The 24,790-nt window shown below is 36.5% G+C and overlaps 2 protein-coding genes across 2 annotated transcripts; one reads left to right on the top strand and one right to left on the bottom strand.

Annotated features, from left to right (window-relative positions):
- Positions 1–101: 101 nt before the first annotated feature.
- stk38b (serine/threonine kinase 38b) lies at positions 102–13,252 on the bottom strand. Its single transcript, XM_052590013.1, has 13 exons — positions 12,844–13,252; positions 11,865–12,028; positions 11,376–11,427; positions 8,867–8,989; positions 8,684–8,767; positions 7,946–8,069; positions 7,588–7,742; positions 7,345–7,447; positions 6,902–6,963; positions 6,706–6,823; positions 3,598–3,817; positions 3,437–3,531; positions 102–2,192 (listed from the first exon to the last, which is right to left on the bottom strand). The coding sequence occupies exons 2-13, from the start codon at positions 11,993–11,995 to the stop codon at positions 2,050–2,052; spliced, it is 1,410 nt and encodes a 469-aa protein (XP_052445973.1). The 5' UTR covers positions 11,996–12,028; positions 12,844–13,252; the 3' UTR covers positions 102–2,049.
- A 528-nt stretch (positions 13,253–13,780) lies between these two features.
- On the top strand, positions 13,781–24,775 carry cept1b (choline/ethanolamine phosphotransferase 1b). The gene is made up of 10 exons (XM_052590012.1): positions 13,781–14,128; positions 14,361–14,454; positions 14,525–14,937; positions 15,339–15,486; positions 16,506–16,647; positions 18,794–18,878; positions 19,763–19,894; positions 19,984–20,142; positions 20,212–20,337; positions 22,274–24,775. The coding sequence occupies exons 3-10, from the start codon at positions 14,608–14,610 to the stop codon at positions 22,391–22,393; spliced, it is 1,242 nt and encodes a 413-aa protein (XP_052445972.1). The 5' UTR covers positions 13,781–14,128; positions 14,361–14,454; positions 14,525–14,607; the 3' UTR covers positions 22,394–24,775.
- The last annotated feature ends 15 nt before the right edge of the window (positions 24,776–24,790 follow it).

Raw genomic sequence — 24,790 nt, 5'->3', positions numbered from 1 at the left:
TTTCTGCTCAACAAGGCTGAATTTCTTGGAATAAAAAACACAATAAATCAGCAAAATTGTGAAATATTATAACAAGGTAAAATAGCTGTTTCATATGTGAATATATTGTAAAATGTAATTTATTTCTGTGAATTTTCAGCTTCAGTGTCCTTCAGAAATCATACTAATATGCTGATATGCTGTACATTTTTCCAAAAACATTAATAAAATCATAATTACTCCAAACTTTTGACCAGTATAGAGACATAACTAGTTTTATATTTTCATTAATTGACCCCAAAACTTTTTTTGCAATTAAAAAAGTGAATTTAAAAGCATGTAACATTTTTATTGCATTTAATTATAAGAAAAAAAGATTACAAAAACAGCTCGGCAGATACAATTAAAAACGTTTAAATATCAATATACAAATATTTAATGATGCACCGCATGCAAGATGAGAGAAAAAAAAATGAAAACAGGGGACTCTTTTTTCCAAGAAACTGCTATTAAAATATAAGGTTTGCATGCAACACAGATGATGAGAGGAATCGACCGATCGTACCAGACATGATCCATGAGTCCATGAGCAGCAGTCACATCTCAGGATATGAAGGGCGGCACCCATAACGTGACATAATAAAACTATAATCTGCTGATGGACAAACGTGAGGCTTTCTAGCCCTGAAAATGATGTTATAAGGCACAAAATACAGGTTCTGCTCACCAAACCTGGATTTATTTGATCCAAAGCACAGTAAAAACACTAATATTGTGAAATATTTTTACTATTTAAAATAAATGCTTTGTGTTTGATTATATATTAAAGTGTAATTTATTTCTATGACGCAGCGCTGAATTCTCAGCATCATTTCTCCAGTCTTCAGTGTCCTTCTGAAATCACTCTAATATGATGATTTGCTGCTCAAAAAGTATTATCATTATTATTACTATTATTAAAAACAGCTGAGTACCTTTTTTACAGGATTATTTGATGAATATAAAGATCCAAAAGATCAGCATTGTAAAAAACGTATAAATCTTAACCTCTGAAAGGTAGTGTGACCAAAATAAAAAAAAAATAATCCTGGTTTTATTATAGTAAAAGTGTAGCAAACATATTTTTGTGCGTGTATTGACTAGCATTTGTATAACTGTAGTTTTATTACAAAACCGCGGTTAAACTACGGTTAGTGCAGCAGTACCGTGATTAATTTGTGGTTTCCATGATTTAATTACAATAACCATGATTTTTTAGGCCTTTATTTGTAGTAGTAAAAAAAAAAGTTTAATTTTCGCAATCGCTAAAGTTACAAAAGTGACGCGTTTATTGAAAAAGAGCCTAAAACTAGATTGTGGTGATCTTCAGGCGAGAATATAAAGGTGAAAACCAAGCCAAGTGTTGATTAATGATTTGTTCGCTAATGTTTTAGACACGGCTCTTAATTAGAAATTATACAACGCTTAACGAGGCTGTTTTTTTTAATGATCAAACTCAATGAACACTGTTAATAAATCATACCATGTACTGCCATACAGATATTAACCACAATACAAAGGCGTTCATAACGGTTTTCTGCGGGAGGAAAACGCTTAACGTGGCTTCATGCTTTAAAACGGTTTTTAATAAAAAATAAAAACAATCAAACTCAAGTTCGTACTTACATGGTATGATTTATTTAGTAATTTAAAAACACTATTTTAAAGGGTTTGTTTACCCAAAGATGGAAATTCTTTCATTAATTACTCACCCTCGTGTTGTTCCGAACCCATCGTTCAACACAAATTAATATATTTTTGCTGTTTCGCCATTTTGGAAAGTACGCCACATAATCAGCGTTGTTTATGTTCGCGGTGTTCAAATCAAGCTTAGAATCGACTCGAGAAAGACTCGCGATTCATTCGGCGAATCTCTGAATCGATCCATGCTGAATCGTCTCTTGATTAGCGATGCATATATTTATTTCCCAGTCCCATGCTTTATTAATAATGTGTTTGCTTGATTTGGTCCTTTTAAAACGATGCTTGAATGCATCCATCCAGGTTAAATGCTTCAGAATCGCTCGGGGTTCATCGTTTGGCGCTCTTCATGTAGGCAGGGATGGCTCCTCTGGCCGTCAGGCCCTCGAAGCGCTTGTAGGTGTAGTTGATGAAGACCCAGTCCTTGTTCTTGAGGTCTGACTCCGGGTGATGGCTGCTCGACACCGCAGGACCTCCACACAACAACAGAACAGCGATCAGACTCGGGCCTCGCGACTCACAAGAGTCGACTCACACGTCATGCGACTCCCGAGTCATCCGGAGATTCACACACTGACGTTCAAACGCTTGGAAACAGTCTCTTCTCTTCTTCATAGTGTTTTAATACTTTTATATTTTACAATATTACCTTTTAAAATATTGCTGATCCCAAACGTTTGAACGGCTGTGTTTATGTAGATAAATATATATATAGACTTATCAGGTACAGTACATCAATTTCTCAGATATTGCTGTGAATAATGAAACATGTCAGTTATGCTGTTATTATATTAAAGGCTACAATTAACAACAAACTTCTAAATGGCACACAGGGCAGTTCTTATTATAATAATGTTATATTAATAACTTTTTAATGTAGAACTGTTTCTACTTCAATTAATTGTTTAGATACAAACATATAAACAGTTTAAAATGTTCATTCTTGATGTAATTTAATTTTATGGAGCAATTTAATGTAACTATATTATTGCATTTGCACATTTTATATTGAAGAATTAATTTTTAACAATATTTAATTTATCCCTATTGATATAATTTATTAAAAATTCATTTAATTTAATTTACTTTAATTAAAATTGATTTAATTCATTGTAAAGTGTTTATTTAATAATTATTTAATTTGTCCTTCTGAAGCATTTATTTAATTAAATTGACTTTCCCTCCTCGATTAATTTAAATTATTAGAATTGTTAAGAATTAATTTAATTTAATTAATTTACTCTAATTAAAATTGATTTAATACATTATAATTATGATTTAATCTGCCCTTCTTGATATAATTAATTTTAAAGCATTCATTTACACTGATACTGAACAATTTTTCATTCTTGATGCAATTTATTTTTGAAGAATTAATTAAATTTATTTAACTTCTTTAAATTATTTTAAAATTATTAAAATTATTTAAACTTCCTTTAATTATATAAAGAATAAAGAAAAACAATAAAGTAAGTTAAATAAATGAATGCCTCAAAATAAATTCCATCAAGAAGGGGCAACAATTGTATTATTAAAGTAAATCATTTTAATGCTTGAATCAATTTAATGGGCAAACATGAAGAGGAAACATTTAATGAAACTAATAATTTCCTCTGACTCCTCTGTTTGCCCACTAAACTCACTAAAGTCGTGTCACCAGTGTGTGTGTGTGTGTGTGTCAGGGTCTGAAGCGCTGGTGTAGTGTTCATGTTCTCACTGGACGGCTGCAGGATGTCAGACTCGGGGAACTCGTCGAAGTTGGACGTGTCGTCGATGCTCTTGATCTCGATGGGGATGGCAGCGGGTCTCTCTCTGTGAACGAGAGCAGAGTCTCCGTCAGATCAGATCACACACACACACACACACACGCGCTCAGACCTGATGTGGTCGTAGTCCACGCCCTCGAAGAAGCCGTTCCTCTTGATGTCGTCGACTCCGGCCGCTCCGATGCGATGATCCGCCTCACAGCAGAAGCGCAGGATCAGAGCCTTCGCTCGCTCCGAGATCGGCACCTCGGGAGGAAACACCAGCGTCTCCCTCCAGCTCATCACCTTCTTATACGTCTCCTGAGGAGTCTCCGAGCAGAACGGAGGGTAGCCTACACACACACAGAGAGAGAGAGAGAGAGAGACACAGAGACACACACAAGCATACACTCATCAGTACAGACACACACACACACTTCACGTGTCTTAGAGATGCTTTAATTTAATAAAAAGCACTCATATATTCTAATAATTACAATTTCATTGAAAATTTGTTTTAAAAATAATTCCTTATGTCATTTATTTTGAAAAAAATCATTTAATTCGTTTATTTTAATAATAACAATTAGTTCCCCTTCTTGATGGATTTTAATTGGAAGTAGAGATGTTCCGATACCCTTTTTCTCTTCCCGATACCGATTCCGATACCTGGGCTCAGGGTATCGGCCGATACCGAGTACTGATCCGATACCTGGGTGTATATCTGTATATACAGCTGTATATACTACTAGCCCTGTGTAAATTGCTAGAATTCTTTTTATGGTGTGCTTCAGACAGATCCCTCAATAAAACATGAACAAATACATGGTGAACTACTGTATTTATTACAGTATTTTTATTATCTAACATGAATTTGACAGTATTATTTATTTTCATATGCAAAAAAGAACTTCAAATGCAGCCAAAAATCTAACACCGCAAACTAAAAAAGGTATTTAAGTTTTACAATATAACTGTATAAAAAAACTGCAACAAATAAGTCTAGGAATATAAAAAAAGATCTATTAATCAGATAATCTCTTTACAACAAAACAAGTAAAAAACAAGCAACCATCTAGGCATAATTATTATTATTATAGAGACGTATTATTATTACTGTAGGCTACAACAGTAACTTAATATATTGTCAATTTACTCATGTAAACCAAACATTTATTTTAATGGGCTGCCATGAAGATCTTTGAGTGTCTGTGTTTATGATATGACAGTATTCTCAAATGAAACGGTAAATTCTCATGAAGTGACGGTTGATGCGTTCGTGTCCTCATGACACACAGCAGAGACTACAAAACAGCGAGCTCTCGCGCATCTGTGCCAGTCACCCACAGAGATGTAGATTTTGCGGGAGTAATATTTAAATAGTATTTTGCAGTTTAATATTCACAGACAGTAGTATATATTCGGCTACTGTCTGGAGCCCTGCGCTTTGACTTACACGGAAGCGACTGAACGCAGTTGCCGGTACTGAATATACTCGAGAGTCTGTAACTACCGGTACTACAGAGACATACTGCTAACCACTGATCTATAATATAGAAGCGGCTTCACTGTCTTTTGGCAGTTTAGAATGTGATGAGTGATCCAGTCATATATAGATCAGGGCTGCTAACGCGTTTTCATTTCTTCTTCGCTGCTCTAAACAGGGGTTGCTTGTGGCAACACAGCACAACTTCCTGTGTTTTCAATGCATTTTGAGCAGCGAAGAAGAACCGTGCAGCGGTTAGGCAAAGCTTGCGGTCATAACTAGGTCTTTTTTAAGAAAATGGTATCGGATCGGTATATGGGTTCATGTACTCGCCGATGCCGATGCCAGAATTTGTTGTGGTATCGGAGATATTTCCGATACTAGTATCGGAATCGGAACAACTCTAATTGGAAGCATATTTTTTCTTTATTAATGTAATTCATTTTAATTCATTTTAAAACATTATTTTAATTAATTTATTTTCATAATTAGAAAATATTTTTTCAACTTCATGCAATTTATTTCGAAGCATAAAATTAATTTCTTTATAAAATACTTTATTTTAATATTTAAAATAGCATTTTACCTTTTTAAATGTAATTAATTTAAAGCATTATTTTATATTTTTTTAAATAATACTTCCATTGTGGTGTAAGTCATTTTTTAATAATTTATTTATAAAAATGTATTTTTTATATTTTTCTCTCTTGATACAGTTTATTTTAAACCACTCATTGAATTATTTTTTTCTTCTTGATGCCATTTAAAGCTGCGGTAGGGAACTTTTGACGCTCTAGCGGTTAATAAACAGAACTGCTTGCGTCTTGCGGAAGAACATCGTAGCCGGAACTACTTCTCTCTGTTTATGTCTATGAAGAATCACAAAGGTACTGGGTTACTCCGCCGCGGTATCCCCGAAGCAATCTAAAATAGTCTGAATATAAACACTTATTATAGGTGCACCCTAGTGATTCAGGACAAGCTAAAAACACGGTTTGGAAAATGGATTCATGGTGTACTCGCTTATTATATACATTTTTCTACATTTTGAACACAAACAAAGTTACGGAAGGCAGCTCTGATTGGTTGTTTCTTACCGGGAGCGATGGAGTTTCTGCAAATGGCAATAGGACACTGGGAGGAGCCAGAGGAGCTTGATTTATACACAGATTATCTGTCTCATATTCTACTGTCAGGACATAATGACCCATATTGTCATTATGTATTTTTTCAAAAGTTCCCTACAGCACCTTTAACATCATTAACATTACTAATATTTTTATGCAATGCACAATTTTCTGTAACGACTTAAAGAATAAATTTTATTATTTAATTTACCTGTTAGAGCTATTGATTTTGTTTTCTGACAAAACAAGCAAAAAGTAATTGATGCTAAGCAGCTAGCTACTGTTAGCTAGCGTTAACCAACTAGCCTCCGCTAACCTGCAGAAACCACAACGATGCTAGTCTCGATTTTCTGACTCTTTTCTGATTGGCTGATTTCTCAGGATAGTGAGAGTTTGAAATATGTTAGTTGTATTTCAACGTTTAAACAACGTTAACTGTTAAATAGTTTGAAAGAAGCACTTACGAATCTATGATGAAATGTCAACAAAATCTGTGCGAAAAGTATGACACTGAAACTACAACGCAATAACAATGCAATGATCTGATTGAATATATATTTGAAATAGTTTTTATTAAAAAAATATTCTGACGGTTCGCAATCTAATTTGCATACATTTAGCTTCTTACCAATCAGCATCTCGTACATGATGACGCCCAGACTCCACCAATCACAGAGCTTGTTGTATCCGGTCTGCATGAAGACCTCCGGCGCGATGTAGTCCGGCGTTCCCACCGTGGAGAAGGCCTGAAAGAGGCGGAGCAACATAACGCATCACTTCCTGTTTGGGTTAAACGGGCTAATGAAGCCGCCGCTAACACTGACCAGCTGCCTCCGGTTTCTCTTCCACGTCTCGGCTTTCCTCTTCGAGTTCATGTGCTGAAACGCTACAAGAAACACGCGCAAATTACACATTTAATACTGAATATTCACAAAACCAGATCTAAAGTTTCAAATAATTCAAAGTTTGAAAATTTTACTCAGAGAAAGATATTAAAATGTAACTAACATGACAGCATTTTGTTAACAACTTTAAACATGTTGCTAGCATGAATTAACACGTTGCAAACATGTTTCTGTCATGTTTTACCACATGGCTAACGTGAATTAGCATTTTGCTAACACATTGCTATCATGTTTAAACGTGTTATCATAGGCTTCAGTCTATAGGAATTGTTGTGCAAAAGTTTTCACGCCCTGAATGGAAGTCTATGGGAGTTTGCGCTCGAAAAGAGAATTACGATTAGCCTGAAGCTTTGTTCACTCACTGAGGTCGTTTGATTGGCTGTGCTTCAGGTTGCGATAAAACTCGGTCCGATGTGCCTTTTTGAGTCCCGTACACAAGCCGAAATCAGACAGCTTAACGTGACCCTAAAACACAAACACACAGGTAATGAAGCACAGCTCTCAGCCAATCAGACGCTTCGCTGACAGAGAAGTGCTGTGAAAGCAGAAGAGGGCACGGGAAGTGTGTTATTGAGTCACTTCCTGTTCCTGTCAGGGTGCTTGACCTTGGAGTCCAGCAGCAGGTTGTCTGGTTTGATGTCTCGGTGGATGAAGCCCAGCTGATGGATGAAGTCGATGGCCAGAACTGTCTCAGCTACGTAAAACTGCGTCTCCTCCTCGGTCAGTGTGTCCTTCTTCATCAGCAGCGTCATCATGTCTCCTGGAGAACACAAGAGATCGCTCAGACTTTGATCGTTCATTCTTGATAGTTGGACTCTTGATTCAATGATTCATAGAAAAGAATCAAATCGAACTGATCTTACGAGTCAGTTCTCTTTCAATGAATCGTTTGAAAGATTCTGAAGAAAAGTGTAATCTGAAATCTAGTTGAGTTACACACGTCTGTTACACAAACGCTCTCACCTCCGGGCAGGAACTCCATGAGTAAGTAAAGGTTGAGTTTGTCTTGAAAACTGTAGAACATCTTGACCACCCACAGACTGTCTGCCTGAACCAGGATGTCCCGCTCCGCCCGGATATGACCCACCTGAAAGCATAAAATAAAACAAATTCAATTTTATCTTGGAAAATTCAATATAAATAAATTTAAAACACAAAATAAAAGTCTTAAAAATTCAAATCACAAAATATAATGTAAAAAAATAAAACTAAACAAAAGTTACAAAATGGCACAATGACATGACAGAAAATAAAATAAAAATTATGCAAAATTCATAAAATCAAATTTAAAAAATGACAATAAAATGTAAGACAAAAAAATTACTTAAATAAATTAACCAAAAAAAAAAAGATTACAACAAAAATGGGATGATATAAATAATACAAATAAAATTACCAAATTAAATACAATAAAACAAAATAAAATAACCTAATTAAATACAATTAAACAAAAATCAAAATGACATACAATGACAAAACCGACACAAAAAATAAACAACAAAAATTACATAATTTTATATTATAAAAAAAAATAACCAGAATTAAATAACATCAAATATTAAATATAATAAAATAAAATAAAATAATTAAATCACTATTTAGCTTCATTTAATTTGTTAATAATTTGTTCTCTATTTGCATTAACATAATTTACTCATGGTGTGATCATGATGTTTTAACGACACACTCGTTAGGCATCACCTGCTCTTTCTGAAGCATGTCGGCTTTACGAAGGATCTTCATGGCGTAAACATGTCCGGTGTCTTTCTTCTGGACCAGACGCACCTGCAGACGGCAGAAACACACTTGTTTACTGTATAACACACACACACACACACACACACACACACAGAGAGATTCATCAGCGCTCATTATCATAATCACCTCCCCAAACGCTCCTCGTCCAATCACCTTCAGCGACTCGAAGTCGTCCAGACCCAGTCTGGTTCTCTTCAGCCGCAGGAACTCGGTCTCCTTACGAGCGTGTTGGGAGCGGCGCATGTGCTTCTGGGAAACATACACATATGACAACATTTATATATTAATTTACTGTAACAATAACTAACATACCTAACTAAGGTAAGTCGATACAAAGAATCGCAGTCACAATGATAAAAAAATGTTTTCAAGCTGATGCACGATAAGAACAATGACAATCTAATCTAGTTATCGTTATGATTAAGTTATCATTATCATTTACATTATCATTATAGTAACGATTATACTTAAGATTACAGTTATCATTGTAGACATTGTGTATCACTTAGCATTACGTTATCATTATAGTTACAATTATACTTATGATTACAGTTATCATTATAAATATCGTTATCATTATAGGTATTGTTACCATGAAGCTTACTGTTATGAGATATCGTTTGTTTACAGTTTTCATTATCATTTAGCTTTTTTGTTACAGTTATCATAATGATTAAAGTTATAGTTATCGGTACAGATATAGCTATGATTACAGTTATCCTTATAGCTACTGTTAACTATCACTATAATAACTATCATTATAGTTATTGGTACAAATATTTTTATGATTACAATTTTCATTAAAGCTTTTGCTCTCATAGTTATGATTACAGTTATTGTTATAGTTATCGGTACATATATTGTTATGATTAGAGTTCTCATTATAATTACTATAATCATTATAGTTATCAGTTACAATGTAGTTTTGATCACAGTTTTTGTTATAGCTACTGTTGTCATTACAGTTATTGTTACAGATATCATTATAATTACCATTATTGGTACAAATATTGTTATGATTACAATTTTCATTAAAGCTTTTGCTGTCATAGTTATGATTACAGTAATTATTGTAGCTAATGCTGTCATTATAGTTATCGGTACAGATATTGTTATGATTACAGTTCTCTTTATAATTACCATTATCATTATAGTTATCAGTTACAATGCTGTTTAGATTACAGTTTTCTTTACAGTAACTGTGTCTTTAATAGTTATTAATACTGCTATTATGAATACAGTTATTTATACAGATATCGTTATGATTACAGTTATCATTACATCTACTGCTATCATTACAGACATTACAATTTTAGTTATGATTACAGTTATCGGTACAGATATCGTTATTATTACAGTTTACTTTACAGCAACTGTTATCATAATAGTTATTGATAGATATTATGAATACAGTTATTTATACAGATATCGTTATGATTGCAGTTATCATTACATCTACTGCTATCATTACAGACATTACAATTTTAGTTATGATTACAGTTATCGGTACAGATATCGTTATTATTACAGTTTACTTTACAGCAACTGTTATCATAATAGTTATTGATAGATATTATGAATACAGTTATTGATACAGATATCGTTATGATTACAGTTATCGGTACGGATATCGTTATGATTACAGTTATCATTACATCTACTGCTATCATTACAGACATTACAATTTTAGTTATCATTACTGTTCTAGTTATGACTACAGTTATCGGTACAGATATTGTTATTATTACAGTTTACTTTACAGCAACTGTTATCATAATAGTTATTGATAGATATTCTGAATACAGTTATTGATACAGATATCGTTATGATTACAGTTATCGTTACAGCTACTGCTATCATTACATATATTACAATTTTAGCTATCAGTACTGTTCTAGTTATGATTACAATTTTCGGTACAGATGTCGTTATTATTACACTTTTCTTTACAGCAACTGTTATCATATTAGTTGTTGATAGATATTATGAATACAGTTATTGATACAGATATCGTTATGATTACAGTTTTCGGTACAACTATTGCTATCATTAGATATTACAATTTTCTTATTACTGTTCTAGTTATGAATACAGTTATCCGTACAGATATCGTTATTATTACAGTTTTCTTTACAGCAAATGTTATCCTCATAGTTATTAATAAAGATATTATGAATACAGTTATTGATACAGATATCGTTATGATTACAGTTATCGGTAGAGATATCGTTATGATTACTGTTATCGGTACGGATATCGTTATGATTACAGTTATCGTTACAGCTACTGCTATCATTACAGATATTACAATTTTAGTTATCATTACTTTTCTAGTTATGATTACAGTTATCGGTACAGATAACGTTATTATTACAGTTTTCATTATAGCTATTGCTATCATTATAGTTATCATTAAAGATATGATTTTAGTTATCATTACGTTCTAGTTATTATTACATTTATTGTTGTAGGTAACTATCATTCTGGATATTGTCATAAATGTCATTATGATTACAGTTATTGTTATCATTCTAGTTATCGTTATAAATTTCGCTACGATTGCAGTTGTAGTTATCATGATCATTCTGGATATAGTTATGGTTATTGTTCTTAGTGTGAAGTGTGCGTCTGTTACCTCTTCATCAGGAAGTCCTTCCTCATCCATCACCTTCTCCAGTTTTTGCTGCCTGTCAACAGAATGTTCTAATTACAAGATGAAAACTTAAACCTTTCTCATCATATTTCTGCAATATGCAGACGACTACATAAGTCAAATATTCATTTTAAACACTAAGTGGTAGTATTCAGGGGACACTGTGCAGCACACTAATAATCTCTCATATTATGGAAGTCAACAGGTTGGAAAGTTCATTCCGTGTCGATATTAGCGCAGAACTCAGAATGGTGTAAACACAGAGTAAATGAGCAACACAGGAAGAGAGTGTTTCACCACAGAGGAATGATCTTACGCTCCACTGACAGAGCACAACGCTTCAGATCACTGATTCAGCGCTATGCTTCTTTAACATCATGCTTGAAGTGTGACTCGAGCCTGTTTTGGGCCGCTGGGGAGAATAAAGAGCTCTTTGTGCAGCTGTAGCACTCTTTATTTCGGTGTTTCTACCTCATCTCCCTCTCCTCGTGTTGTGTTATGAGGTTGCTGTAGAAGTTCTCCAGCGTGACCTTGGCCATGGTCACTCGCTCTTTGGTGTGGTTGCTCATTAACGAGCTGGAGGCGTGGCCTCGGGTCGCCATGGTTACCCGTGAGTGACAGGTGGGGAAGCAGCTCTGCAGGAGTTCACAAACACATCATGATTTCCATGTGCAGTGGAGTCACGTTACACTGATGTAGAATATTATATACATGCAAGAGCTTTTAGAGTCATTTATACTGCCAGACTGTGATATATATATGCAGTTCAGTCAGAAAACACACACATTATGGAAAAGAACAAATGTGACCATAAAAACATTTGGCAGAAGTGTGTTCTGCAGAATCTGCGGTCTGAAGCACAAATATAGAGACGGTTAAGAGAGGAAACTCAGACTCACTTTCAGGAACAACAGAGCTGCTATTACTGAACCAAGTATTGTTTAACTGACATGCTGACAATAACACAGAAAATATTATTTATGGACATAGCATGTTATTACAAATGTCTGCAAACAGAGCCAAAGGGTAATTCTACACTTACAGGATGATCAAAGCCAACATTTAATTCAAATATTCACTTAATCTTTCATTTTTGGCCACCTTTTTATTATAGATGACACAGCCAAAAAACATGTACATCACAACCCTCACAGAAAACAAACGTGGTTTTATCATAGTAAAACTGCTTAATTTCCTTTTGCATGATTTATGCATGCTTAAACTATAAAATCAATCAGACAATTGTATTAATAAAGTCATATACATAGGTAACTGTCGAGAGCTACAATTAGAATGGTATTTATTTATTAACTTTTATTTATTAAAGTTATTTTTAGTAGTTATAGTAGGTACACACACACACACAACACAAACAGCTTCTATCACATACAATATTTCGGATAAATAAAGTGATAAATTAAACGTGTATGTTTTATAGTGGTGTACTTACCGAAGTTCAGAACATGTAATTATGGAGAACGGGATGATGGGGGCGGGGCCACACGCGTGACGTCAGAGGCGAGAGTTCCACCCAACTCAACGGTTGAAACGAAATAAAACACCGAAAAGCTGCACCAACCTAATGTAAAGTTCACCAGAGCGTCTATGGGCTCTTAAAGCACGATGCTTCCCTCGTGTTCTCTCGGCCAACAGACATGAAGCGACTCCCAAAAGAGAAAGAAAAAGAAAAAAACGGGAGAATGTTCCAAGTTTTTTTTTCTTTTTTATGGCGCTGAGCGATAAACAGAAACGCTGCGTGTTTGACGAGATGAAGCGTTATTTTATTCAGCTACAACGAAGCGTTATGTGCAACTTCTGTGTTTATCAGACTGATGCGATGACGAGTCCAGCAGAAAGACACGAGAAACGAGAGGCTCCGCCCCTAAAGATAGAGAGAGATGGAGAGAGACAGAGAGAGAGAAAGAGAGAGATTTTTAGGCATGTAATATAATGCAAGAAAATTGTAAAATATACTGTATATCGCTATACTGTATAGAATAAATGCGATTTTATATATTAAATTTTTTTTTTGTAAATATAAGTAATAAGTATCTATTAATGGTATTTTTTAGAAATTAAAAGTAATTACAATTACACTAAAAACTAATACATTTCGAAATAAATTAATAAATAATTAAACAATATTTCAACGTATTTGTAAGTTTCCATTAAAAACTCAACAGATATTTAAACGTGTCATAATTGAAATTCAAAACGTTGAATCCATATACCTTTGTCTTTCTAAAAGTAGTTTATTTAGATTTTTTAATGTATTTATTTATTTGCGCAATACTTTTTAAGCGCTGTTTCTGCGCTGCGCGTTTATGACACTCTTGAGTCACTTCTTGACACGCGCCTATGTGCGCAGTTCCTCGCGTCCACGACACTCTTGACGCGTCCGCGTTGAGCTCCGCCGGAAGTGACCGGCGGCGTCGCGCTAGCACCTCGCGCTAACCGTGTACCGCGACCGGCGGAACCGACACCGGAGCCGAAGCGTCAGGATCCCCGCGCGAGCGTCTTCTCCGAATACGGAGTCTGTCTGCAGTTGGCGGGTGAGTTAACGTCACGCGGCTGGAAGGTTAAACGATCGACCAAACAAGGAACCGGATCGGGATTCGAACCCTCGACCGTTTACACCGAACCCTGACAGAGAGACCACCGGTGACAGACACCCGTGGGTCACCAGTCATCTGACCCGTTAAACCCAGAATCACTGAAACTGTATAAATAACGAGGTATTTAATAAGACGCTTTCACCTATTGTTTATGTTATAACCACTGTAAACGAGTGACATCTGATGTTTTACTGTTTGTTATTGATTTGTCTGCGGTACTCCGAGTTTTAATTTTTAAGTACACTGGTAAATGTATCGTTTTACGAAATGTTATTTATTTTAATGTTATTTAAGTGTTTAGAATATTGTCCTGGATGTTTAATAATTATTTACTAATGCTCTGATTAACCAGGAAGCGGGGCGCGATCGGCCGTCGTGACGTAAGCTCCAGGGGCTTTGTTTGGAGGCGTGGTCTGTTGGCCGTCTAAGTCGCGATTGGTGAACAGGTAAACTGATTAGCATTTTATGACATTCCACACCCTCATTTTTTCAGTTACAAATTAACTTTGTTTGCAGGTGTCCAGCCATCCTGCTGTGGCTCTGTGGGCGTGGAGTGGGCGGAGTCAGGCTCAGACTCGGGCAGTGATTGACTGGGAGTGATGAGTGGGCGACGGGGGGGCGGGACTGTGGTCCAGGAGCGGGCCCGGGGTGTGGATTCGTCGTGCTGGTTTGCGCCCGGGGCGTTGCGACGTCTGTTTGAGCTGCCGGCACCCGTTCTGTCGCGGCACCAGCTGAAGCGTCTGGAGGAGCACCGTTACAGCAGCTCGGGTCGCTCGCTGCTCGAACCCGTCATGCAGCGCTACTGGGAGTGGCTGGTGCGCACGATGCCCCCCTGGATCGCGCCCAACCTCATCACCATCGTCGGACTGGCCACGAACATCTTCACCACCCTGGTGCTGGTGTATTACTGCCCGACCGCCACCGAACAGGTACCACATACGCATATATCACGGTATCAAATTTTCATGTTGCGATTAATTGCTAATGCTTTTATCACGCAATATGGTAGTATCACGATATTGTAATTAAGCTGCACAATAATGTTGTCATAGTACAGGTGTAGTAATTTTTCTTTAATTTTTTGTAATTTAAATACAATAAAGGAATTGTATCAAAAAAGTGTGCTATTTGTGACCAGTTGATGAGAGTATTCTTAAAATTCGGAATAATTTTTGATAAATAATTATTCACGTTATTTTGAAGTGCCCATGATAACACTATCATTCACGTTCATTATCGTGATATATCGCATTACCAAATACACATGCAAATCGTGCTGTTGTGATAATAGAATATTCGTAAGATAAACTCATTAATGCCTTGTGTTTAGGCTCCTCTCTGGGCGTATCTGCTGTGCGCGGTGGGTCTGTTCGTCTATCAGTCGCTGGACGCCATCGATGGGAAACAGGCGCGACGCACTAACAGCAGTTCACCACTGGGGGAGCTGTTCGACCACGGCTGCGATTCACTCTCCACAGGTGAGCATCACGCTATTGCGCAGTATGTTAAGTGTTATTTTTCACGTTAATTTAAATTGCTGTGTTACTGAATGTTCTTTGATTAAAGTCTAATACGAAATTAGCTGCCATTAGACATTTTTTGCTTACACAACCTTTGCCTTTTAAATATTGTGGTAATCAAAAAATAATAATATAAATGTAATGCATATTATGTTATTTATAATGTATATTTATATAATGTCCAATAAACATATGAAATTAAACATATAAAATATATATTTGCATTTATGTCGCATAATAGACTAATAATAGAATTAACCAAATTATTATGCATAGAATATTTTTGCAAATTATACATACATAATGTAAATTATAATGCATGTAAATAAATTAGATATTTAATATGCTAAAAATACATTATGTAATATAATTGATACAACAAGTATAATAATGTACAATTCATTATTGATTTATTAAATTATATATGATGTACATAAGTATCTATATTATTAATAAACTGTATTATAAAATATATTATATTATAAAATGTGTTAATAAATCACATAATAATTTGTTAATAATGCATAAATTCTATATAATATACAAAAATCATAATAAAAACAATATATATATATATATATATATATATAAATATAATTGTATAACTATAATAAATAATTAATAGCACATTACTTAACGTAATTTATACGTTTAAAAACTAAACTTACATAGTCAATAAATTATTTATTATTAATGTAAAAAATCCTACATAATGTACATAAATTATATGTTTTATTTTACATTGATTTACTAATACTAATGTAATTGTTATATTTAAAATAACGAAATTACTATTCACAATTTACGAATAATTGCATGATATAAAATTGCTAATTTTAAATATGCATTTGTATTTATAATGCATGATGCAAATAATGCAATCTTCTAAAGAGATATATATATAATGTTGATGATAGTAAAGCTGGTGTGTAAGCACTCTAGTGTGTGATTCTCAGCGGTTTGTGTGTCTCTGTCAGTGTTTGTGGTTCTGGGCACCAGTATCGCCGTGCAGCTGGGTTCTCACCCCGACTGGATGTTCTTCTGCTGTTTCTCCGGCATGTTCATGTTTTACTGTGCTCACTGGCAGACCTACGTCTCCGGCACGCTGCGCTTCGGCATGTGAGTATACAACACTTCTACTCAAATCCATTCAGTGCTTCATTTCAACAGAAGCACATTTACTGCTGTTCGGTCTGTTTTCACACAGTCCCAGCTCTAGGGATGGACGATATCCTGTTTGCGATAATAAATATAGTATAAGTAGTACAGTTTTGCAGGAGTATGAGCCTGTTTACAAACCTGTTGTCCAACAAAGACATGCTTTTTCTCCAAATTAACTTCATAACATCAGTCAAGTGTTTAAAATAACATCTTTGTGGCCAAAGAGTCAGAATCATAGTATGATATACAGTGATAAAGGTTTTGTTGATCAGCATTATACTTTATCCTTATAAAAATACCCAAGATTGCGTGAAGAACACAGAGCATAGCTATATTTTGTGCATTGGTATGTTTATAGTCTTCATGTTTCATCAGTGTTGTCTCCGTTGTGTTTTATCAGTGATAACTGGATACTTTGTCCATGTTAGGGATTTCCAGGAGCGTCGTCAATGCTATTACTTCTGCGATGCATACATGAAGTTTCTGTGCGAGAGCGCCCTCTGGCTTCCTGTGTGAATTAAACACTCATTACATTACGTGTGTGCTCACCTGGTGTAATGTTCTGTCGCTGTGCCTCGGGCAGATTTGACATCACAGAGCTGCAGATCTGTCTTTGTTGCAGACGTTCACGGCCGCCGTCGGGCCACGGTTTGGAGCGTGACGGTAAATCCAGCGCCGAACAGCCAATCAGACAGCTCTTTGGCTGCTGACGCGAGCAATGCACCAATCAGCTGCCTGAAACACTAATCAGCCTGATTGATTCCAATCGAGAATGACACTCAGATCAGCTGTGTGTGTGTGGGAGAGTGTGTGTGAGAGTGTGTGAGTGTGTTAGTGAGAGTGTGTGATAGTGTGTGTGCGAGAGAGTGTGTGTGAGTGAGATAGAGTGTGTGAGTGTGTGTGTGAGTGTTTCTAAGAGTGTGCGAGAGAGTGTGCGCGAGAGTGCGCGAAAGTGTGCGTGTGAGAGTGCGTGATTGTGCGAGAGAGTGTGTGTGCCAGAGTGAGTGCGCGAGTGAGTCCGCGAGAGAGTGTGTGTTCGAGAGAGTTTGCGTGTGAGAGTGCGTGATTGTGCGAGTGTGTGTGCGAGAGAGAGTGTGCGAGAAAGTGTGTGTGCCAGAGTGAGTGCGCGAGTGAGTCCGCCAGAGAGTGTGTGTGTGCGAGAGAGTGCGCGTGCGAGAGAGTGCGCGTGCGAGAGAGTGCGCGTGCGAGAGAGTGCGCGTGCAAGAGAGTGTGTGTGCGAGAGAGTGTGTGTGCGTGAGAGTGTGTGTGCGTGAGAGTGCGTGAGAGTGCGTGTGTGTGAGTGTGTGTGAGATAGTGTGCGAGAGAGTGTGTGTGTGAGAGTGCGTGTGTGTGCGAGAGTGTGCGAGTGTGTGCGTGTGTGTGTGCGAGAGTGTGTGTGCGCAAGAGTGTGTGTGAGTGAGAGAGAGTGTGTGTGAGAGTGTGTGTGTGTGAGAGTTTCCAAGAGTGTGCGAGAGAGTGTGCGAGAGAGTGTGCGAGAGAGTGTGCGAGAGAGTGTGCGAGAGAGTGTGCGAGAGAGTGTGCGAGAGAGTGTGCGAGAGAGTGTGCGCGAGAGAGTGCGCGAGAGTGTGTGTGAGAGTGCGTGATTGTGCATGTGTGTGTGCCAGAGTGAGTCCGCGAGAGAGTGTGTGTGTGTGTGTGCTTGAGAGTGTGCGAGAGAGTGTGTGTGCCAGAGTGAGTGCGCGAGTGAGTCCGCGAGAGAGTGTGTATGTGAGTGTGTGTGCGAGAGAGTGTGTGTGTGAGAGTGCGTGTGTGTGTGAGATAGTGTGCGAGAGTGTGTGTGTGTGTGCGAGAGCGTGTGCGCGTGTGCGCGCGTGTGTGTTTGAGAGAGTGTGCGCACGTGTGTGTGAGAGAGTGTGCGCACGTGTGTGTGAGAGAGTGTGCGCACGTGTGTGTGAGAGAGTGTGCGCACGTGTGTGTGAGAGAGTGTGCGCGTGTGTGTGTGTGTGTGTGTGTGTGTGTGTGAGAGTGCGTGTATCTGTGTGTGTGTATGTGAAAGTGCGTGTGTGTGTGAGAGTGCGTGTATCTGTGTGTGTTATGTCTAACGCTCGTCTGTGTCTCCTCTGCTCTGCTCTGATCTAATCAGCATTGATGTGACAGAAGTGCAGATCTTCATAATTCTGCTGTATCTGCTGGCTGCTGTGGGCGGATCAGCTTTCTGGCAGTCGCCGGTAATCCTGCTCTCACACACACCTGTGATTATTAGAACTGCTTCAGCCTCAAACAATCAGCGCTTCACTTCACTTCATCACGCGCCTGTTATTAGCTCTTAACAAGTATTACAAGATTTTAACATTGTTTTCATGCATTTGTCTTGTAAAGAAGGTATATTTAAAAATAATTGTTTACAATATAAATAGATACTCAATATAAATAGATACATTTATAAAATAATTTAGTTTACTTAATACTGTATAATTTATATACACAAAAAAAGTTTTCTTTTTAATAATGCTTAATTAAAATGTAATGCTTTGTAGTTTAATTTGAATAATGTATAATTTGTCATTTAAATAATAGATCTAATTAAATTTCATATTTTATTAAATATAATGTATATACATAAATTCTTTAAAATATTGTAAAATAATATATAATAGAAATGTATATTGTTAATTATGCATACTATTATTTTGTAATTTATAATATATGCATGTATATAAATATACACACACACACAATAAATTACATATAATATCATTATATTCTATGTATACTTTTAATTTAATATTGCTAAGTAATATAATTACAAATTACATAATGTAAATTATAACCTACAATACCAGACAAAGTGTTTGAACAGGAAGATTTGTAATATTTTTTTCAAGAATTTATTTACGTGTGTATACATTATTATTATTATTATATTATAATAATGCATAATGTAAATGATACATTAAAAACAATAAAAATCTTTAAAATATTGTTAAGATGTATTAAAAATATTGAAATTTAAAAAATAAATTATAATATCAATGGCAATAGTCATAAAGATGTATATTAATACATATATATGTGTTTGAATGTAACTTTCTCTCTCTCTCACATTCGCCAGATTCCCGTAATAAACATCCAAATGAAAATAATCCCAGCACTTTGCACATTTATTGCGGTGGTTTTCTCGTGCACCAATTACTTCAGAGTCATATTTACAGGCGGCGTGGGGAAGAACGGATCCACTATAGCGGTACGTATGCCACCTCCAGTATTCATTAGACATATGTTATTATATTAAATATTGTGTATTTCTCAACTATAAATACCTGTGTGTTTCAGGGTACGAGCGTGTTATCACCCGTCCTGCACATCGGCTCAGTTATCGTCCTCGCAGTGATGATTTATAAGAAATCAGCCGTGCAGCTTTTCCAGAAACACCCTTGTCTTTATATTCTAGCCTTCGGCTTCGTTTCGGCCAAAATCACCAATAAACTAGTGGTGAGTGAAGACGCTTGAGGACGTAGCCTCGGTTTCTGCCGTGTGTCTGAGCTGTGTTTGTCTCGTCAGGTGGCTCACATGACCAAGAGTGAGATGCATCTTCACGACGCAGCGTTTCTGGGTCCTGGCCTGCTGTTTCTCGATCAGTATTTCAACAGCTTCATCGACGAGTATCTGGTGCTGTGGATTTCACTGGTGAGATCACCTCAGATTCACATAAAGTCACATATTACAAGTACGGATGGGTATCGTTTACATTTTATCGATACCGATACTGTTAAGAAAATTTCAAGTTATTTTATTACTGCTAAACTTCAGCAATTGTATTATAGTTCTTCAGTCAAGAGCAGTGAGATATTTTTCTTTGTGTCTCATTATATTAACAATAAAGGAAAGTAAAAAAATTTAAGTGTGTCATACTCGCTTTCAAGTTGTTTTAAACCTGAATGAGTTTCTTTCTTCTGTTGAACGTAAAAAGTTATTTTGGTCCCCAGTTACTTTCTTATTTGTATTTTTTTCCTACTATAAAAATTCAGTGTGGACCAGCAACTGTTAGGTTACCCACATTTATTAAAATATCTTCATTTGTATTCAGCACAAGAATAAAAAAACTAATACAGGTTTGGTACAACACGACTGAGTAAATAATGACAGAATAAATTTTTTTGGGTGAACTATCCCTTTAATGACAAACGGCAGAATGTGTAGTACTGTTCCTTTAAGAGCTGCAAGTTTTTTTATTTGCCATTTGTTTCGACCAGATTCCACGTTTGGCATTAATTTTAACCAGATTCCACCATTTTCCGTTTGTTTTGACCAGATTCTTCATTTGCCGTTCGTTTTGACCAGATTCCGCGTTTGCGGTTAGTTTGACCAGATTCCACCATTTACCGTTCGTTTCGACCAGATTCTGCGTTTGCCGTTAGTTTGACCAGATTCCACCATTTACCATTAATTTCAACCAGATTCCATGTTTGCCGTTAGTTTTGACCAGATTCCACCATTTGCCGTTCGTTTCGACCAGATTCTGCGTTTGCCGTTAGTTTGACCAGATTCCACCATTTGCCATTAATTTCAACCAGATTCCATGTTTGCCGTTCGTTTCGACCAGATTCTGCGTTTGCCGTTAGTTTGACCAGATTCCACCATTTGCCATTAATTTCAACCAGATTCCACGTTTGCCGTTAGTTTTGACCAGATTCCACCATTTGCCGTTCGTTTCGACCAGATTCTGCGTTTGCCGTTAGTTTGACCAGATTCCACCATTTGCCGTTCGTTTCGACCAGATTCTGCGTTTGCCGTTAGTTTGACCAGATTCCACCATTTGCGGTTCGTTTCGACCAGATTCTGCGTTTGCCGTTAGTTTTGACCAGATTCCACCATTTACCGTTCGTTTCGACTAGATTCCGCGTTTGCCGTTTGTTTTGACCAGATTCTGCGTTTGCCGTTCGTTTTGACCAGATTCCATGTTTGCTGTTTGTTTTGACCAGATTCCACCATTTGCCGTTCGTTTCGACCAGATTCTGCGTTTGCCGTTAGTTTTGACCAGATTCCACCATTTACCATTAGTTTTGACCAGATTCCATGTTTGCTGTTAGTTTTGACCAGATTCCACCATTTACCGTTCGTTTCGACTAGATTCCGCGTTTGCCGTTTGTTTTGACCAGATTCTGCGTTTGCCGTTCGTTTTGACCAGATTCCATGTTTGCTGTTTGTTTTGACCAGATTCCACCATTTACCGTTCGTTTTGACCAGATTCCGCGTTTGCCGTTTGTTTTGACCAGATTCTGCGTTTGCCGTTCGTTTTGACCAGATTCCACCATTTACCCTTAATTTCAGCCAGATTCCGCATTTGCCGTTAATTTCAACCAGATTCCACGTTTGCCGTTAGTTTTGACCAGATTCTGCGTTTGCCATTAGTTTTGACCAGATTCCGCGTTTGCCATTCGTTTTGACCAGATTCCACCATTTACCGTTAATTTCAGCCAGATTCCGCATTTGCTGTTAATTTCAACCAGATTCCACGTTTGCCGTTAGTTTTGACCAGATTCCGTGTTTAAATTAGACTAGATTCCTTGTGTTTGCCATTTGTTTTGACCAGATTCCTTGTGTTTGACTTTGTTTTGAACAGATTCTGTCCCTGTTTGATCTCGTGCGCTACTGCACGAGTGTCTGCAACGAGATTGCATCTCACCTGCACATCTGCGTCTTCAAGATCAATGCACAGAGCATAGCGGCAGCCATCGAGTGACCACTGACATATGGGTTCATCTTCCTGCACTTTCAGCCTCATACTAAACCAGAGCCAATGCATCCTGATTTACACCATTCTGCGCTTAGACTAAAGGAAGAATTCAGAAAGAAATGAAAATGTGCTTAAATTCTTCATCAGATTTGGAGAAATGTATTGCATTAATGGGTGCCATTAGATTGATTGAGAGTCCAAACAATAATACACAAATAATCCATGTAACCTTGTAATCCAATAAGTACTCCCGTTAATCTGGAAAAGACAAAAGCTTTGCATCTGTAAGAAACAGATCCATCATTAAGGTGTTTTTAACTAAAATAAAAGTCCAAAATCCATAATGACTCTTTAAAAAGTTTGAATCAGGAGATAAATCTGCACAGATCTTTCTTTTGTCTTGTCCAGATGTTCACTGATGGACTGGAGTGCTGTGGATTATTGTGATGTTTTTCTCAGTCTCATTCTGACGGCACCCATTCACTGCAGAGCATCCATTGACGAGACGCTGATGCAATGCTACATTTCTCCAAACCTGATGAAGAAACAAACTTTTATTTGGGGGGCTGTTCCTTTAATGCAGTTTCTTCTTCTCCAACGAATGAATAAATGAACAAACTAACGAACTAACCAACGAGTGAGCAAACTTCCGAAAGGTCACTTTTCTTTAGGTCATTATTTTAATGAGATTGGAAATGTTTCTTGCTCTGAATTACCCATGATGCATTGGGGCCGTCGGGGTCTGTATTATCGTTTTAACGACTCGTTCTCACGTGGTATGAATTGGATTAAACATGATGATTTTGTGGCTGCTAATAATGATTTCCTGTTACTTGTTTACGAGCGTCTCTATTTTGTGTTTAGCTCCATCTTTTGTGAAATAATCAGGCCGTATTTCTTCCCCTCATCACTCCGTTTCATCGCCAGCTGGTTTACGGTCCCTCTGAAAGATGTTTTGTTTGGTTTTAGATGGAAAGCACTTAATTTATTGGTTCGTCCCTAGATGAAATCACAGTCTTTAGCTGGTTTGTGTTGAGATTTCATTAGTTCAGGTCGTCGTGTCCCACACTGTGCCTCCGGGGTCAATCTCACAATGTCATGTTTCACACCAAAATTAAAAGGAAATATATTTAGGACAATAAAATATATTTTAAGCACATTATTTTAACAACAATTTAATTACAATACCACAGTATTTTTTGTAATATTACAATCAGTATAAATATAATTTAATGCAAAAATACTGCCATTTATAAGCTTAAAATTGTACAATATAAAAAAAACATTTACTTTTTTTTGTGATTTAAGAATTTGTCGTAGAAATAATAGTTTTAAAATGTGCTTCTTAATATAATTTCTTGTTTATTTATTTTGTTTTAGAACTGAAATATGACAAATTTGATGAGATTCACCTTGTTTTACTTTGCATCATGTCTGAAATGTTCAGACGTTAAAATAAAAAATGCCAAGAATCGGTTTCTTCTGGAAGTATTTCGCTTTTAGAAAGTTCGAAGACATTTTAACATGTTTAAAAGATGTCTTCTATGTCTTTCCTGCGGCGTCGCCAAATTTCAGAAATAATTTGCTTATGTATGCACCAGATTTTGAGCTGACGTTGTACGTTGAATTTTCTTCGAATGTCGACGATTATTCCCAAAGTATCGATCTGTTAGTCACTGCTGATTAGTGTTGAGTTTTAATTTAAGTATTTCACACATGTGAACAATTGCCTTAAATATAACGTTTTGACATTTGCATGCCGTTTTGCTTATTTTACCGAACTCTTTATTTCTAAACATCCCTCTCAGGCGATTCATAAAAATAAATAAAATAAATAAAGATGTTATAAAGGGTAGTTTGTAGAAACAGCTCAATGCTGCCACCCAGAAAACAAGTTGTGCAATTGATATTATTAACGATCTTTTATTCGCCGATTAAACTTCGGCGAGGAGCTCGAATAGTTGATTTCTATTTTAACGCTTCATCGTCTGCTGTTCTTCCATATCTTCATCACATCCAGTGTGAGAGATAATAAATGTTTCGTATTCGTCATCTTTTTTAGTATGAATGTCTGTCTGCACACTTAATCATAAGCTTTGATTCGTTTCGTTAGACGTTGCTTGTTGCCAAATCCTTTCTGGGAGTTCTTCCACTTTAACGACAGACGGCGGATTTAAGACGTTCATTAAATCTCGCAGATTGAAACGTCCAATGATATCTTTGTTTGTTTGTTTGTTTCTGCCATGACATATGCATTCAGTCAATATTTTCAGTGATGTAAAAACCACCTGTTTCTGACTCATAACAAACTGTTGGTTTGATTGTAATGTTGCTCTGATTTTTGAATAAAATCACCTGTAAAATAAAGATTGCTATATTTATGATAAATTGTGTTTTTTTTAT

Source organism: Carassius gibelio, chromosome B22 (assembly GCF_023724105.1).
Source record: "Carassius gibelio isolate Cgi1373 ecotype wild population from Czech Republic chromosome B22, carGib1.2-hapl.c, whole genome shotgun sequence".
NCBI lineage: Eukaryota > Metazoa > Chordata > Actinopteri > Cypriniformes > Cyprinidae > Carassius > Carassius gibelio.
Note: the sequence above shows the minus strand (reverse complement) of the source record. Positions and strands in the feature narration are given on the sequence as shown.

Excerpts from the sequence above, each read along its gene's own strand:
- stk38b (XM_052590013.1), bottom strand. The coding sequence starts at position 11,995 with ATGGCGACCCGAGGCCACGCCTCCAGCTCGTTAATGAGCAACCACACC. Across the intron at positions 8,990-11,375 it reads AAGGACTTCCTGATGAAGAG|AAGCACATGCGCCGCTCCCA; the intron begins GTAACAGACGCA and ends TATGTTTCCCAG. Across the intron at positions 8,768-8,866 it reads GACGAGGAGCGTTTGGGGAG|GTGCGTCTGGTCCAGAAGAA; the intron begins GTGATTATGATA and ends TGCCGTCTGCAG.
- cept1b (XM_052590012.1), top strand. The coding sequence starts at position 14,608 with ATGAGTGGGCGACGGGGGGGCGGGACTGTGGTCCAGGAGCGGGCCCGG. Across the intron at positions 15,487-16,505 it reads CTGCGATTCACTCTCCACAG|TGTTTGTGGTTCTGGGCACC; the intron begins GTGAGCATCACG and ends TGTCTCTGTCAG. Across the intron at positions 20,143-20,211 it reads AAATCACCAATAAACTAGTG|GTGGCTCACATGACCAAGAG; the intron begins GTGAGTGAAGAC and ends TTGTCTCGTCAG.